Below are 15,624 nucleotides of genomic sequence, written 5' to 3' on the forward strand. Positions count from 1 at the left end.
CTGTTAAGCTAGAAGAAACCAGGACTTGATGATTTGGAAAATTCTCAGCCTATGTAAACTGCAAAAGGCACTAAAATTAGAAAACTCACTCTCAGAAAGCATGCTCTGGAGAGAAAGCCAATTGTGAGTCTGGATAACCTTTGGCTTGTGCCTTGGAAGGACTGAAAGCTCAGAGTAATCAGTCACACAAATTGCTTCTCTGAAGAGATTAGGCATGTGATTCATGGATGGCTTTGACCATTTCAGCAGAGGCCCAAAATAGAGATGGGATTATCTGGGAATATTCTGTGAGGTAGCCCCTTTTCTAATAGAGTGAATCCCAGAGACACACACGGGAGAATCTCAGGTTTCTTAAGAACGTTGTATCAGGGGGCGCCTGGGTGGCTCAGTTAAGCATCTGTTTTCAGTTCAGGTCTTGATTCCAGGATCCTGGGATGGAGCCCTGTGTCAGTGTCTGCTTCTCCCTCTCCTTCCCACATGTGTTTTCTCTCACTATCTCTGTGTCTGTCGGTCTGTCTGTCTGTCTGTCTCTCAAATAAATAAACAAAATCTTAAAATTAAAAAGAAGAAGAAGAAGAATGTTTATCAGTAGAAACACTGCCAGTTGTTCCCAAACTTTCAAGTCTAAATGAATTTGCCCAGCTGGATTTCTAAATTGCTTGAGGTTGATAATCCTTTTTTTCCTTCCACTTTCTCCCTTTTTAGTGGGACTATCTGTACCTATTTTCTTTTGCCTGTGCATCTTATCCCAATGCATTTTGGGAATAGATATATATAGTTTTCTAGTTTCACAGGTAACAGACAGAGAGGAATTTTTTTCAAGAATAGATTATAACCAGAGCCCTACCCACACCTACTTTAGATGATTTAGATGACAAGATTTGGAATTTTTAAGCTGATGAAATTTTGATGTGATTTTGGACTTGAAATTATTCTATAATAGGTTGAGATGTTGAAGAAACTGAGGATGTGGTAAATGTGTTTTCCACATAGAAAGGATGTGAATTTGGGGGTGGGCAGAGGGCAGATTATGCTGAGCTGAATAATGACCCCCAAAGATGTCCATGTCCTAATCCCTGGAAACTGTGACTATGTTCTCTTAAATGATTATTATTTGGTTAAGGATCTTGAGATTATCTTGGAGTATTTCAGTGGGCCCAATGTAATCAGAAGGTCCTTTTAAGAGGGAGGTATGAGGAGATGTTGGGACAGAAGCAGAAGTCAGAGTCAGAGATTTGAAGATGTTACATTGCTGGCTTTGAATATGGAGGACGGGGCAAGAGAAGGCAAGCAGACTTCAGAAGAGGCAAAAGACAAGGAAGGGCATGCACTTTCTGCCAGAACCTCTACAAGGAATGCAGCTCTGCCAACACCTTGACTTTAGGATTTCTGACCTCCAGAACCATGAAATAATAAATTTGTGATGCTTTCAGCCCCTAAGTTTGTGGTAATTTATTACAGCAGCTCTAGAAAACCAGTATAGAAAAACCAGTAATTGAATTTAAATTTAAAAAATAATAATAATGAAAAAAAGAAATAAAAATAAACTTCTACTTAATTTGGCATAACATTTCCCTAAAAATATACCATAAAAATCTTTAATTTTCACATTCCATGTATTTCTAAGTTTAATATAGCAAAGAATATGCTTCATAAAATACTAAAACTTAACATATAAAACTTAAATTCTGAGAATTTGTTTTCTATTGACAGTCTCCTACAGGATGTGGCAAATGTGACAACAAAAACAACAGAACATTTCATTTTTCCAACATGATAAATTGTCCATTGTCAACTAAAGAAAAGTCATATACTTTGCTCTTAAATAGTCAATACAGCTCTTCCCAACTGTGCATTAGCCTCTGAAAGTGAGCTAGGAATGGCTTATTTAAACTTTGAATTCATTACTATGAAAGACAGACCCTTCATCAATGCCCTCTCTTTAATTATCTCATCAACCTAATTTCAAAAAAAATTCTATCATGAGTTTTTTTTTTTTTTTTTTTTTTAAGGCACTTCAAATGTTATCAGGCAATAAAATTGTCCATAGCTCAGACAGTAACATATCTTCAGTATTTAGCATTATGGCAGGATATATAATTTACTCTTAGAGATTTCTAAGCTTTTTGAAGAGTCATGACATAATCACGACAGAAACATATCCAAGCAACAAATTATTACAGATCGTCCCTTACCTGTGTAACAAGTGGCTCCAAAAGCCTCTCCACCGTTAGTGTCCGGATTTCCAAACTTTTGGGGTCCCATTTTAAAATGATAGGTGAAGTCGCCGAAGTCATGCTCCCTATAGAAACACACATTACTGGTAAGAAATAATGATTACTGAAATAATCGGTTACCTCGGGGATTCAAAACAAATAAATCACCAAAACCCAGAACATAACTGAAGATTATGTATCTCGTTGAAACTCATCAAATTAAAGATGGGAACTCTGAACCAGAACTATGTGAGGCAGTGATGTTGGAATCACATTAAATCTGGGATTTAATCACATTAAAAACTGGAGCTCCTGTATATGTTAGACAAACTATTGGGACTCAACTGGCATGGAAATATTTAGTACACTCATTCAATATTTAGTGCATACGTCCATCTGCCAAGTGTGGAGAAAGAGCTGGATCTTGACCCCAAGCAGTTTATAGTTATAAGGTAGTGAGATCCAAGGTAGGCAACAAATATGCCTCTGTGTGACCCATTCTGTGACTGAGGAATGCAGAGGGCTATGGAAAAACGGAGAAAGGACACAAAGTCAGTCTGGGAGACCAACCAAGATTTCCAGGAAGCACAGTAAATCCACCACGATCACCATTTGAGGGACTTATGTCACAACAAAATCCTACTTTGTTTTCTTCCCATCATAACTGACCACTGAGGATATTATACTCCCTGTGGCAGCTTGAGTTTCATTCTCTTAAATAGGAAGGACACTTTGAAAACTGAGTGGCGATGGTTTTGAAAATTAGCTTGCTGCTATTTACACACTCTCTGATTACTCACTGCATTTACATTCTTGTCCCATAAAATTAGTGTCTGATAAGGTTATTTATCTCATTCTAAAGTAATCCTCTCCTACCTAAGAACCACTGATGTGCGGGTAGCAGTCTCCCACATATCAAGCACAGAATATGGCCTGGGCTTGAATAAATTATACATTCTATCAGGGGTGTGTTGCTCAGTGAGAAATTGACTGCTCTTTGCTGAATATATTTTGACAACTAACCACTGGACAAGCAACCTTAGAATGTACAAACTAAATCTGAATGATTTGCTTTAATACCACTATAAATCAAACTGTTCATAGCTGTTCTCTTCATTTAAATCAATGTCCCCACTCCATTCCATCCTTATAAATCAATGTAGATGATTATTTCTATTAGAATTAACAGTACAAAGAAGGTCTGGTCTGTCACAATAGGCACATGCCTCTTTACTGCACTGCTACAGCAAATACACCCAACAAATCTGCTTTGGAGAAAAAAAAAAAAAAGGCGAAGACACAGCGCGCTGGTATTTTACCTCTCTCCAAATGCCATGTTTTAAATAAACCAAGCACAGCGATCCAACCATATAGACAGATTTAGATTTGTGTTCCTTCACAACAATAGTTGGCACAGATAAGCTGCCGGTCCTCCAAAAACCTAAAAACGCTTTACACATTCCCATTCACACTATCAACTGCCAAATGGTAGGTCTGACATGCACGGAATTCTTTGCTGGGTAGCACACCTTCTCGTGCTATGTAAGGATGAAAATGCCAGGTGCGTTCTGCACGTACACAATACCACTGTCCCTGCTGAGGCCAGATCTACCTGAGTCATCTTGGTCCAGCACCTACGACACAGTTATTACAAATTTCTGGGTGAGGTTCTCTGAAAGCCTTTTTCAAGCTTTGCTACTCAATAGTGAGTAGCAAAATAAATGATGATATAGAGGGAAGCCCTGTAGGGAAGCTGGATAACTAGCAGCAAAGTCACTTTAACACAACAGAGAAAGGCACTAAGTGAGACTGTGTAGCAAATCACCATTGTTATATGAACACGCTTGTGCATATAAGCTGGGGGACCAAGGAAAGCACATTAAATCTTTTATGGATGTTCCAATGCAAAACTATAAAGAAATGACATTCAAAATATGCTAAGGTGAGAAACAAAAATGCTAGGACAATCACATCAAAGACAGCAGCAAGCATCTGGCAGAAATGGGAGACAATGAACAAAGACCTCAAGCCAAGAAGCAGAGTTAGAGCCTTGAGTCCTGAAGGTTGCATAGCCCTTATAAATCTAGTCATGAAGGGAAAAGAGCTGTGGGCAAAACACTTGACTTAATTCATTATTTTGGGGATTAATCTTTTCAGCCACTTGTGACACAGGTAAGATTCAAAAGCAAAAGGCAAGGAAAAGTTATATGGTATTAATTTGTTGAAGAGGAAAACCCAGTTACAGAAAATTTCAATGGTCTTTTTCCAGCCATTAAGTTCTTGATATGGTTTGGAATGAAACTAGGAATTCTGCCTCTACCCTACAATATTTTCATAATTTGGTTTAATATCCAAATTAGCAAAAGGACCAAGCGTGAGGGATGAGTACTGCAAATCTCTAGCTCATAACACAGGATGTTGATACGTAAGATTCTCATTGCATGTCCACAAAAGCCAAACTATGGAAAGAACCTAGATGTCCATCAACAGATGAATGGATAAAGAAGATGTGGTATATATATACAATGAAATACTATGCAGCCATCAAAAGAAATGAAATCTTGCCATTTACGACGATATGGATGGAACTAGAGGGTATTATGCTTAGCGAAATAAGTCAATCAGACAAAGACAACTATCATATGATCTCCCTGATATGAGGAAGTGGAGACGCAACGTGGGGGGTTTGGGGGGCAGGAAAAGAATAAATGAAACAAGATGGGATCGGGAGGGAGACAAACCATAAGAGACTCTTAATCTCAAAACAAACTGAGGGTTGCTGACGTGAGGAGGGAGGGAGGGGGTAGTGGGATTATGGACATTGGGGAGGGTATGTGCTATGGTGAGTGCTGTGAAGTGTGTAAACCTGGCGATTCACAGACCTGTACCCTTGGGGCTAATAATATGTTATATGTTTATAAAAAAATTTTAAAATATGAATGTTAAAAAAAAAAAGATTCTCATTGCATTGCCACTGAGGAGCATCCTAGCTTCAAGCTAGCTACTGAGCATGAGGTGGAAGAAGGTAAGAAACTCCTTTGACTGCACTATCTGAGTTGGTATAATCCTTACAATCCATTGTTTCTGGAAGAGGAGTTTGTATCCTTCTATTTGGGACACACACTTAATTGCTTTCTACCATATGTACGAGAACTTGTATTAGAAATATTTTCCTCATCAAAGCCCTTAGATTACATAAACAAGAAGAAAATGATTGTATTTTACATTAATGATCATAACGTTAGTCTTCTAGACTCAACTACTGATGATCTTCCCCTTCAGGGCTAGTAAGGACAGATGGTGACAAAGAAGAGAAAAGTAGTCAGATACCCTCTAGCACACAGGATTAGGGCAACTGCAGCCAGGAGAAATGACAGTGTGTGACCCCCATGACAAGCATACACCAGATGGCTAACTCCCAACCGAGAGTGTCATCCCACCTGTGCTTTCAATATTTATAAATTCAGAAGGGCAAAGAATGCATAGGCTTTGAAGAACAAATGATTATTCAGTAAACAGTCAGTCCCCCTTCCGTCCCTCACCTCCATGAAAAGAGAGTATGTCCCCACTTCACTGATACTGAGCTTTGGACAGAGCAATGTTAGGAAATATGATCTGAATAGATCTTTGAACTATACTTGTGTGGGTGGACTTGTCCTCTTGTGCTACTGTCTCCATTCATGATGAGAGTCACGTACAGCCAGACCACTGGTCCAAAAGGAAGAAAGACGTAAGGAGCAAACCTGAATCCAAGCTTCAGATGGAGCCCAAACCAGGTGAGCCAAGCCTGGTCAGCCAGCTCCCAATCAAACCACAGAAAAAGGATCAAAAATTAAATGCTTGCTATTGTATATCACTGAGATTTTACCATTAACAATTATTCAACAATAGCTAACAGAATGATAGCAAATAGGCTTTTGTTTTAATCAAAGCCCTATAATTTATCAACAATATGACGTTGTCCAATTGAGGTAATTTGGTAATCTTCCTGAGCCTCAGTTTCCTCAAATGAAAAATTAGGGTAAGTGTTTTATAGGGTTATTTTGATAATTAAATAACTTAATAGATAGAAAACATTTCTGGAAATATTATTATTGTTATTATCCTCTAAACTTTAAGTATATTCTTCTGGCAATTTTTTTTTAATCTCTAGAAGGAATAGGGAAGCACCCATTAAAAATAAAGATCCAGACTGACACTTTTCTGAGTAGAACAACCAAATTGACTCAAATGAGAAGGGCAGAGAACAAATCAAATGTTTAGTCACACACACCCGCCTTTCATCTTTCCAAGGATGGAATGACATATTGTCTCAAATCCACACTACATATCTGTACAATTAATGTAGTCTGTTTTGCCCACAAATGAGATTTTTATGAAAGCAAGTACATTTTTCAATGCTCAATGTTTTTTCAAAACTCAAAGGGAGAAAACATTTGTTTTACTTGCTTTTGGTAAGGAGACTCAGAACATTGACTGGACACAGTGAAAGAATGAAACACAAGTCCTGTAACAAAAGACAGCAAGGCTGTCTTCTTCCACATCATGATTTTATAAGCCCAAGAAGAAACTCTCAGCAATTTATATAATCTCTGAGAAGATTTTTCTTCTTGAAAAGTAACAAAATATCAAACTGCATATCCATGAAAGGTACCAACATCTTCTGTAGAGTAGTAACATAGATAATATCAGACTCTCTCCATGGGGGTAAAGAAGAAGCATGGGCCAGGATGCCAGCAACCATTTGTCACTTACAACAGAAAAAGCAATACCTGACAAAGAGAAAAGCCAGAGTAAAATGAGGTCACTTATAAACAGCCAAGGGTCAAATGCCTTGTTTCTTTGGACAGTGTCCTGATAGAAAATTCCTCGAGATTGCCTATTCCAGGGAATGTCTTCCCATGACAAATTTGTTAATGGAGTATATAATTCACTACAGAGATTCCCCTTTCCAGGCATTCCTGGAAAATGTCTTTTGAACTCTCTGCCTCCTCTTTCCAAGTTCTCACCATTCCTTCCACTGTTCTTTTGCAAAACAATGGTCCAGGATGCTTTACAGTTGCCCAGGAGGCCACCCAAACCTGCCTTCCCTCCATAGGGCTCCAGCTTCAGATTTTCTTCATAAATCTTTCTCTCCACCACCACTAAGCACTACTGTCAACAAACCCTATAAGGCTTTATCAGATGACAGGCTAGCTTTGGCTGACAGGCAAGTTCAGAAGAAGGTAACAACTAATAGTGGGGTTTATTCACTTATTCCACACCTATGATATTGAGCCAATTACTTAACCTAAGCTTGAGTTTCATTGCTGTAAAATAAGGATGGTAATGCTCTGATATAATTCACGAATTTGTTCTGAAAAATCAATGAAATAACTGCATACACAAAAAGTGCTGGTTTTACTTCTTTTTATTTGTCTGTGTTAATGTCCAGTTTAAGATGTCCGCTGGGGTAGGGACACATGGAAATCCTGTAGAGCAAGGTGGTCACAAACAAAACTTTGTTAAGAAAGTAAAATATATGAAGAAAAAAAGAAAAGAAAGTAGAAGATATGAAAAGGAGATAATTTCCTAAATTTCTTCAGAATTTCAAGAATCAAGCCTAGAAACACTGAATCATACTGTTACTTTCATAAGTAATAGCAATACTGGCTAATGACCTTGCACTATCATTATCACCCATTTATACATAGAGAAACTGAGGTATAAAATAATTAAGAGACTTGTCCAAGGTCAAAATATTTGTACCTAAACTGCCTGGCTTTAGCATCTGTGATTATAACCACTATGTCTTACTGCTTCTAAAGAATTCCTAGGACAGGTTTAATGCCAGCACTACCATGGGACTAGGAAGTAAGATGTATGTGTATATGTAAATATCACAGGCAGGAATAGACAGTAAGAAACAAAAACAGGGAAGGAAGGATATTTGATAACCTTTCAAATATCCCTAGAAAGTGGTGTTGGGGTTGATGTAGAGCATAAAATCTGCCACAATACCTGGCTTGCTAAAATGTAACACAGAGGCCACTGGGTACAAGGAAGGTTTTTGGAGAAGGGCATAGGACTTTGGAATGCCCATGCCTGTGTGACCACTCTTGCCCTAGGAATGTCACAGGGAGTTACCTTCCCTGAAGCTTTCTTGGCCCAAACAGCTGCCCTGTGATCTAAGAGATATATGCATTGTCCCCTAGACTATGTTTGGCAGAACTGTAGAACATACAGTTTAGTATATCATTCCTTCCCATAAATAGATCCTCCTATTCCAGTAAGACCTCCTGTCAAACATCATGTGCTTGAGAAATGGTGATAAAGATTTATGATTATCCTGAAAGACCAATAAAGGCGGGAGCAAAGAAAAACAAAGGGCCTTCCTTTCTGAGCATTGACCACCTTGCCTCTTCCTCTCTTTCACAGCAAAGTTTGGAGTAATCTTTCATCCCTCCCTACAGGGAGTGCTGGCCAATCCCAGCAAAGCAGAAGTCATACTGATTCCCACCAAAATATGCTCTGCTGCAATGGAACCAGGTTCAAGTGGAGGCAGGGGAGAGCAGTATTGGGGACTCTTCCTGAGGTATCTGGTGTAGAAATGGCCTGGCCTAGTGGCTTAGCTATGGTTAAAGTCTTGCTTCTTATTTTTCCTCCATTAACTTTGCTCATTGTAAGCTCATTTCCTCTTTGACTACAAAGAGACAGCATACTGACCATTACTGTCCTCTACATAATAACCATTCAAAGCCCTGGCTCTGTGAACTGAGAGATGACCCAAGACGCAAGTCACAGCTGCAATTACAGGATCTATCACCATCCAAATTCAAAATTTAAGTGATATGTAATTTCCAACAGTTATTCATTATTTGCAGTTATCCAGGGAGTGGGGCACTTAGCTCTGTGGCTGATAAGCAAAGTTGAACACTACATGTCAGTATTACAATATCTGCAAGACCTTTATTTACGGTAAGTCCATACTTCTTAACAAAACATTTAACAAAAGAAATGCTACAGGACAAAAATATCATTCTAATGATTTCAGAAGGCTAGAGTTAACACTTCATGTTTAAGCATAAATGCCTGCTAAAAGATACCTTAACATTTCTTGAAAATAGTATTATATCCTCTTTAGAGCCTATTTCTTCTGCCCAAATAAACAAAAGTTCACCAAAAAGGAATATAGGAAGAAAGCTCCATGGCTTCAAGACTTTCAGCATGACAAGTTTAGACTAATAATATATGGCCTAGAGCCTGCTGATTAAAAAAGAAATAGCCATGTCCATAACTTACTGAAATGGGTTTTTATACGTACAATAGCATACTCATAAAATTTAAAACTATGTGCCAACTTAATAGAAATTCACTACTCCTGGAGTATGCTAATAGAAAGTCAGTACTTTGAAATTCAAAATGAAAACTAGTATCTGTCAAATTCATTTCCTTATTTTCATTGCATTCATAGTCTCATCATTTAAATTCATTTTAGAGGAAAAAGAAACTCAATCTACTCCTAAATTACGGCTTGTTTTCCATTTGGGTATAAAAATATGTGATATTCAGGTAGGCACTGCTTACTCTGTATGCTCTGAGGTTTCCAAAGTCCCCAATAAGAACTAAGTTTTTCTAAACAAAATACACTTGACCAAAGGGAAACATTTTTCTACCTATTATCATTCAGAAACAATGCAATGCAGATTCGGGAAGTAAATTCCAAACACTAAGAATAAGACTATTAATATTTTAGATAAGATATTTTGAGGAAGTATCTTTCTATAGTCCACAAGTAACTTCAAATTATTTAATAGGAACATAGCTTCTTTGGCAATTGATTGACTCTATGTCCTTCCAAACTCCTGTAAACTAGACTTCCATATGCAATGATTATATAACTATTATCTTCACCAGAATCTCAACATTTCATATTCAGATTAGAGCAAAATAATCACCAAACTACTCTTTTTTATCTTCAGTCTCTTTAATATAATTCAGTCCAAACCAATCATCTGATACACTTCTTTTCTAAGAGACCAAAATGATTGCTTCATTCTCTTCCCCACGAATTTGCAAATCCTCCTTGCAGCATGGCTTGGCACTCCACTTTCTGACCAAGGTCTACTGAATCTTATTTCCTAATTAGCAAAAATCTGTTTCATCAGGTTTGGACCACCTTGTAACACCTGGTTCATGCCACTTTCTAAAGTCCCCATCTGGAATACCCTCTTTCTCATCATCTGGTATGCAAATATTGACATCTTCCCACTTCATTTTTTTCCCAAACCCCGAAACTGCTACTGGGTGTACAGTCAGTTACAGGAGAGTTTACTTGCTTCTAAAATGACTCATTGTTAAAAAATGGACATTAGTTTTTACATCACCCACTTTGTTATAAAATCATTAGGACACAAATCAATGTTTTACTTCTTTCCTTTTTTCTTAATTGATGTATTTATTTTTAGAGAAAGAGAGCAGGAGTGGGAGGGGCAGAGGAAGAGAGAGAGAGAATCCCAAGCAGACTCCTTGCTGAGCAGAGTCCAGTGTGGGACTCCATCCTAGGACCCTGAGATCATGACCTGGGCTGAAACCAAGAGTCAGACGCTTAATTGATTGTGCCACTCAGATGCCTCCTACTTCTTTTCAATCATCTGTAGAATAAATAGGGTATTTGGTCTACAGCTTTCAAAAATGTTTGATTAGGTATGCACATATAAAACAAGATTCGGGTAATTATGTTTTTTCCTTTTTTTTCAAATTTTTATCATTTTTTAGATCTTTTCAATAGTGGAGTCCATTTCCTAGAGCGTAATAGAGTTAAAAATATCTTTTAGACACACTTTTACAAAGATATTCTTTTCTCTGTACTTACTAGCAACCTAAAACAAGAAATATTTTGGTATTGTTTAGAAAACAGAATTTATATTCAGGATTCTTTTAATTTACATATTTAAAAATACAGTTTCAGTGCTTATTTTAACCGTATCACTAGTTTTTAGTTATTATGTTTTAAAACCGGGTTTCATTTTTGTTTAGGAAAAATCTTGGGACTTCCTTCATCAAACCAATGAGGTCTGCTTTGATATTACATTCACTGCCAAGTTCTACTGGAGGAGTTTTTTGCAAAAGACTGTGCAAGCTCGACAGGTAAGGACCACAATATGTTTTAGGAAGTCTTCCTTCTCTTCACCAACCCAAACTACCTTTTGTCCCAAAGGCCCTGTGACTTGGCCTTTTTCTGAATTCCATTGTATTCCATCTAATTAGAATGCCTACTACACAGTATTTAATTTGAACACAAATTGCCTATATTGTTGTCTATTTGCTTTATATAAGTTTTTGTCCTCCTAATACACTCAGGGACAGGGACTCTGCCCCTTTCATAATGATTAGCACAATGCTGGGTATTTAATAAAAATGCTATGAGGATTCATGGACTTGATTCTTTGCCAACTTCAAACCTCACAAACACAGACAAAAGATGACGATACCTAAATAGCAATACTGATGCTTTTATGCAGGGTTTTGCAACTGAGAACACATCACTTTAGATGCCAATTATCTGAAAAACTAAACAAAAAGTGGTTTTCCTCCCTCAGAATGCCTTCAATATTATAGGAAAGAAATCTCACATGCTCCAGGCCCTCCTTCCTTCAATCTTTAATCATCTACCCATTCATTCCATGCATGTCTACTAACCACCCAGAGAGTACAAGGCCCAGACAGAAGCAATGGGAAACATCAAGGCGTTTCAGACTTGCTTAATGCTCATTGGTGAGGTGAGAACTGTTCTACCTCGTCAGAATGTAAAAACAGAAACCATTCCTCAAGAGAGGAGTGCTCAGAGATGAGCTCAGCTGAGAAGGCACATCTCTAAGACCATCATCCTCCCATTTCAACAGGGCACTTTGATTAGGAGACAGAGAGGTAACCAACAGCACTTCCAAATTTTGTACATACCAATGGAACATTATTGAATAGTTTGTGCAACAGAAAAATGGGAAAATTATCAATCCTTTTTTGATTTGCTGCCAGAAAAGTGCTCAAAACAAACAGGAACCAGATTATGAAAAAGCATCCCAGTAAGCTAAAGAGAGTCAAGAAAACAAAGTAATCATAATATTAAGATATGATACCAAAAAATGCAGATATTTGGTAAGAGCCATTTTAAATTGTTAAGTGATTATAAGATTACTTAATTAGTACTCAAGGACTTGCAATGTTTAGGTAAGCTCTAGTGAGTTACTGACTTTTAAATCAAAGTTAAATCTGCACATGTGCTGGTGAGTTAATAAGGAATTAAGTTGCAGAAACTCAGAAATTATCGAAGCCTTCTAACCCCATCTCTTTCAGTCTCCCAAGCAGAAGTGGCTTATTCACCAGGTCTAATGTGAGCAGACAGTGTTGTGCATCCAGGGGAAGCTATAGTAAATGGGAGATTAATTCCTCTGCATTATTATTCTTGCCCCTTTCTATTGAATTGTCAGTCTTGAAAAGTTGGAACACATATGGCAATCATATTTGCTTAGAATTCTTTTATAGCAAGAACTGATATCTGAGCACCTGTTGTACTCAGCATACATACCCCCTGATAAATCCCCTTGTTACACTTGCTGATAAAGAAAATACTATGTGAAAAACAGATAAAATAAAGCAGGTTTCCTTTCTGGTCACAAGCCTAACTATGTGCTTATGAGCCGAAAAACACCTCAGGTGATATGCTTTTGCAAATACAAAAATAAAATGTACAACGGCATTTAGGAAATGCATTTGGGTTTCTGTTAAGTCTGCACATTGCGAGGTAGCAATTCTTTCCATTTAGTTCCTCATTTCACAACAGCTAAGTCTTCAGTGAAAACACCTAGCCACTGACTAAAGTTTATTATCATTATTTATGGTTTTATGTTCCTATCATCAAATCCTGGTGTGCTGGACTGAATGGGAGCCCTTGATCACTGGAAGAGACAAAATGTGTGCAAGAAAGCAATGGTAAGATCACCAGAACATGCTGAGCACTCGGGCTGAATAGCTGTTCCTCGGGACTTCAAGTACAACACTTTATGCTATCCACTCATTTCTTGGAGGTCAATATGATCACGTGCCCATTTTACAGATAAGGACACTAAAGCACAAGATGCTCAGTCATTTTCCTAAGGTTAACAGAATTTAGCCAAGATTTGTTCCAAATCTTTTTTTCCAACATGCAATGCAACTTCCCTAGCTTAACTAATTTACTTTGCAGGTAGATCAGTCTCAGGGGGCAGGCAAGTTAAGAAAATATATCTTCAAGAAGCTTCACAGAAGTACACGGATAGTAAATCCCAAATAGATTATGTAAGGTAACTAAAACATTTGGGGAAATGTTCCTGACGTTTTAGTTTGTCAGAGAAATCTAGACCTTTCTAACGTGCATCTCTCGGCACCACTCTCAGGATACACGTGGATCTCAGGATCCAATATGGCAGTTCTTTGTTTCATGCATGTCCAAAAGTCTTCAGCAAATAACTGAATATATGTGGGTATGAGCCATTTCATTCTAAGGTGGCCATAATTAACTTAGGTAACCACTGCAAGCTATTCAATATTTTTTTTCCCCCACTCTCACCTCCTTCCCAATTGCCTTACTATAAGATGGGGCTTGTTTCCACCTTCCTACCTATACTTCATCTTTTCCTGCCTCCTAGGGCTTTACTCCATGAATCATAACCTATTTTGTATTCTCAATTTATCCCCCTTTTCTGGTTCCCTCAAGGCAGTGAAAATTCTTATCCAAGCAAAAAACAAAAATAAAACCCCCTCAAAACAGAATCAAACAAACAAAAACACCCTTCTCTATGTACTCTTCTCTTGGCATTCTGTACTTCCTGTCCCCCTACAACCTGGATTCTGGAAAGGGTGGTCTAGGATGCTTTTTCCATTTTCTCACTACCTACCCATTCCCCATCCCACAACAATCTGGCTACTGCCCTCACCATTCCACTGAAATTAGCCTTGCAAAGTTACAAATGATCTTCTAGTTGCTTAATTCAATGGACACCATGTGCTTCTCCAGCTTATATACTAAAATTGGAAAGATGTGGAGAAGATTATCATGGTCTCTGGGCAAGAATGATAAGCAAATTCATGCAGTGCTTCATATTTTTATAGTAGGAACTCATTTTGTTATATATAGATATATCTGGATATAGAGAATATATTTGCATAAAGAAGAAGTCTGGAAATATATATATATCAAAATTTTCACAGTAGTTATGTTGTGCGATGGGATTTAGGGCAATTCTTAAATTATACACTATCTATCTATATCTGTATCTATATACATGTTTTCACCATATATGTATGTACACATGCATATATATTTCAACTTACATTATGGTTTGATATTTCTTATCTAAATAAAAATAAATATATCACTTTGAAAGACCCAGTGTTCCCTTTTCAGTTCTTACCTTACTGGGCCTCTCAGCAGTATTTAATAGTATTATTATGTTCTCTTTCCTTGGCTTCAAGAACAACACTTTCACCTGGTCTTTCTCTACCTTCCTTGGTACCTTGTTCTTAGTCTCTCCCTTTTCTACACACAGTCTCTGGGTGGCCTCATTCATGTCAGCAGCTTACATGATGCTGAAAACTCCCAACTCTATTTTTCTAGCTCAGAATTTCTGCATGAGTTCCAGCCTCCTCCATGCAAGCATTTACTAGATTTCCAAACATTTCAAGGTGAACTCATCCTCTCCCCACTCCCAAATTGGTCCAACTCCTATAGACATATGTCAATGACTAGAACCACTATCTATCAAGCCCTGTCAGAAATGGAGAAGTCATTTTAAATTCCTTTCCTTTTTCTTACCTCCTGGATCAAAAAGCTCAGGGCTAAAATAATTCTATCTCCCATATTTCACAAACATCACTTCTTTTTTCCCTCTATCCCCACTGCCTTAATCAAGGCTCTCATCATTTCTTCTTTAGGTCACTGAAACAGCCTCTTGACTGTCATTGCCGTTCGTCTTAGCCCCCTCGAATCCCTCCTCTACTCTGTAGCCTTAGTGGTTTTTCCAAAATATAAATTATATCATGTCACTCTGGGTTGAAAAGCCTCGGATGACTCCCACTGCCTAAGGATAAAGTTCCAATTATACTTATTGTCCTCCAGTATAGACTTATTACTCAGCATCCATCTTCAGTCTTTCTGAACTCTGGATTTGATGAACTGCTAGCTATTCTTCAAACAGTCCATATTCTCTGACACCTCTAAGCCTCTGCTCATGTCACTCCATCTGCAAAAAAAAAACCTCCTTCCCTATTTTCTTAACTTGATTTAGTCTCAGTTATCCTTTGAGACTCAACTCGGGTTACATTTCTTGACCTGCTCAGACCCACACCTGCTGTCAGAGCACATTTCCTTCCCTCTACTGGGCTATAAATC

General features: G+C 37.8%; 1 protein-coding gene and 1 non-coding gene across 4 annotated transcripts in view; one reads left to right on the forward strand and one right to left on the reverse strand.

Moving 5' to 3' along the window:
* Window positions 1–15,624, reverse strand: part of CTNNA2 (catenin alpha 2) — a 1,143,090-nt gene that overhangs the window by 1,004,218 nt on the left and 123,248 nt on the right. For all 3 annotated transcript variants that reach the window (XM_045979218.1, XM_045979219.1, XM_045979220.1), the window contains exon 2: window positions 2,196–2,302. In XM_045979218.1, the coding sequence (XP_045835174.1) occupies window positions 2,196–2,297 (102 nt within the window). In that variant the 5' untranslated portion in view covers window positions 2,298–2,302. The remainder of the gene's footprint in view (window positions 1–2,195; window positions 2,303–15,624) is intronic.
* LOC123926260 lies at window positions 14,239–14,341 on the forward strand. The gene has a single exon (XR_006815193.1). It is a non-coding gene; the product is annotated as a U6 spliceosomal RNA (small nuclear RNA).

This window comes from Meles meles, chromosome 15, assembly GCF_922984935.1.
Source record: "Meles meles chromosome 15, mMelMel3.1 paternal haplotype, whole genome shotgun sequence".
In the NCBI taxonomy this organism is placed as follows: Eukaryota; Metazoa; Chordata; class Mammalia; order Carnivora; family Mustelidae; genus Meles; species Meles meles.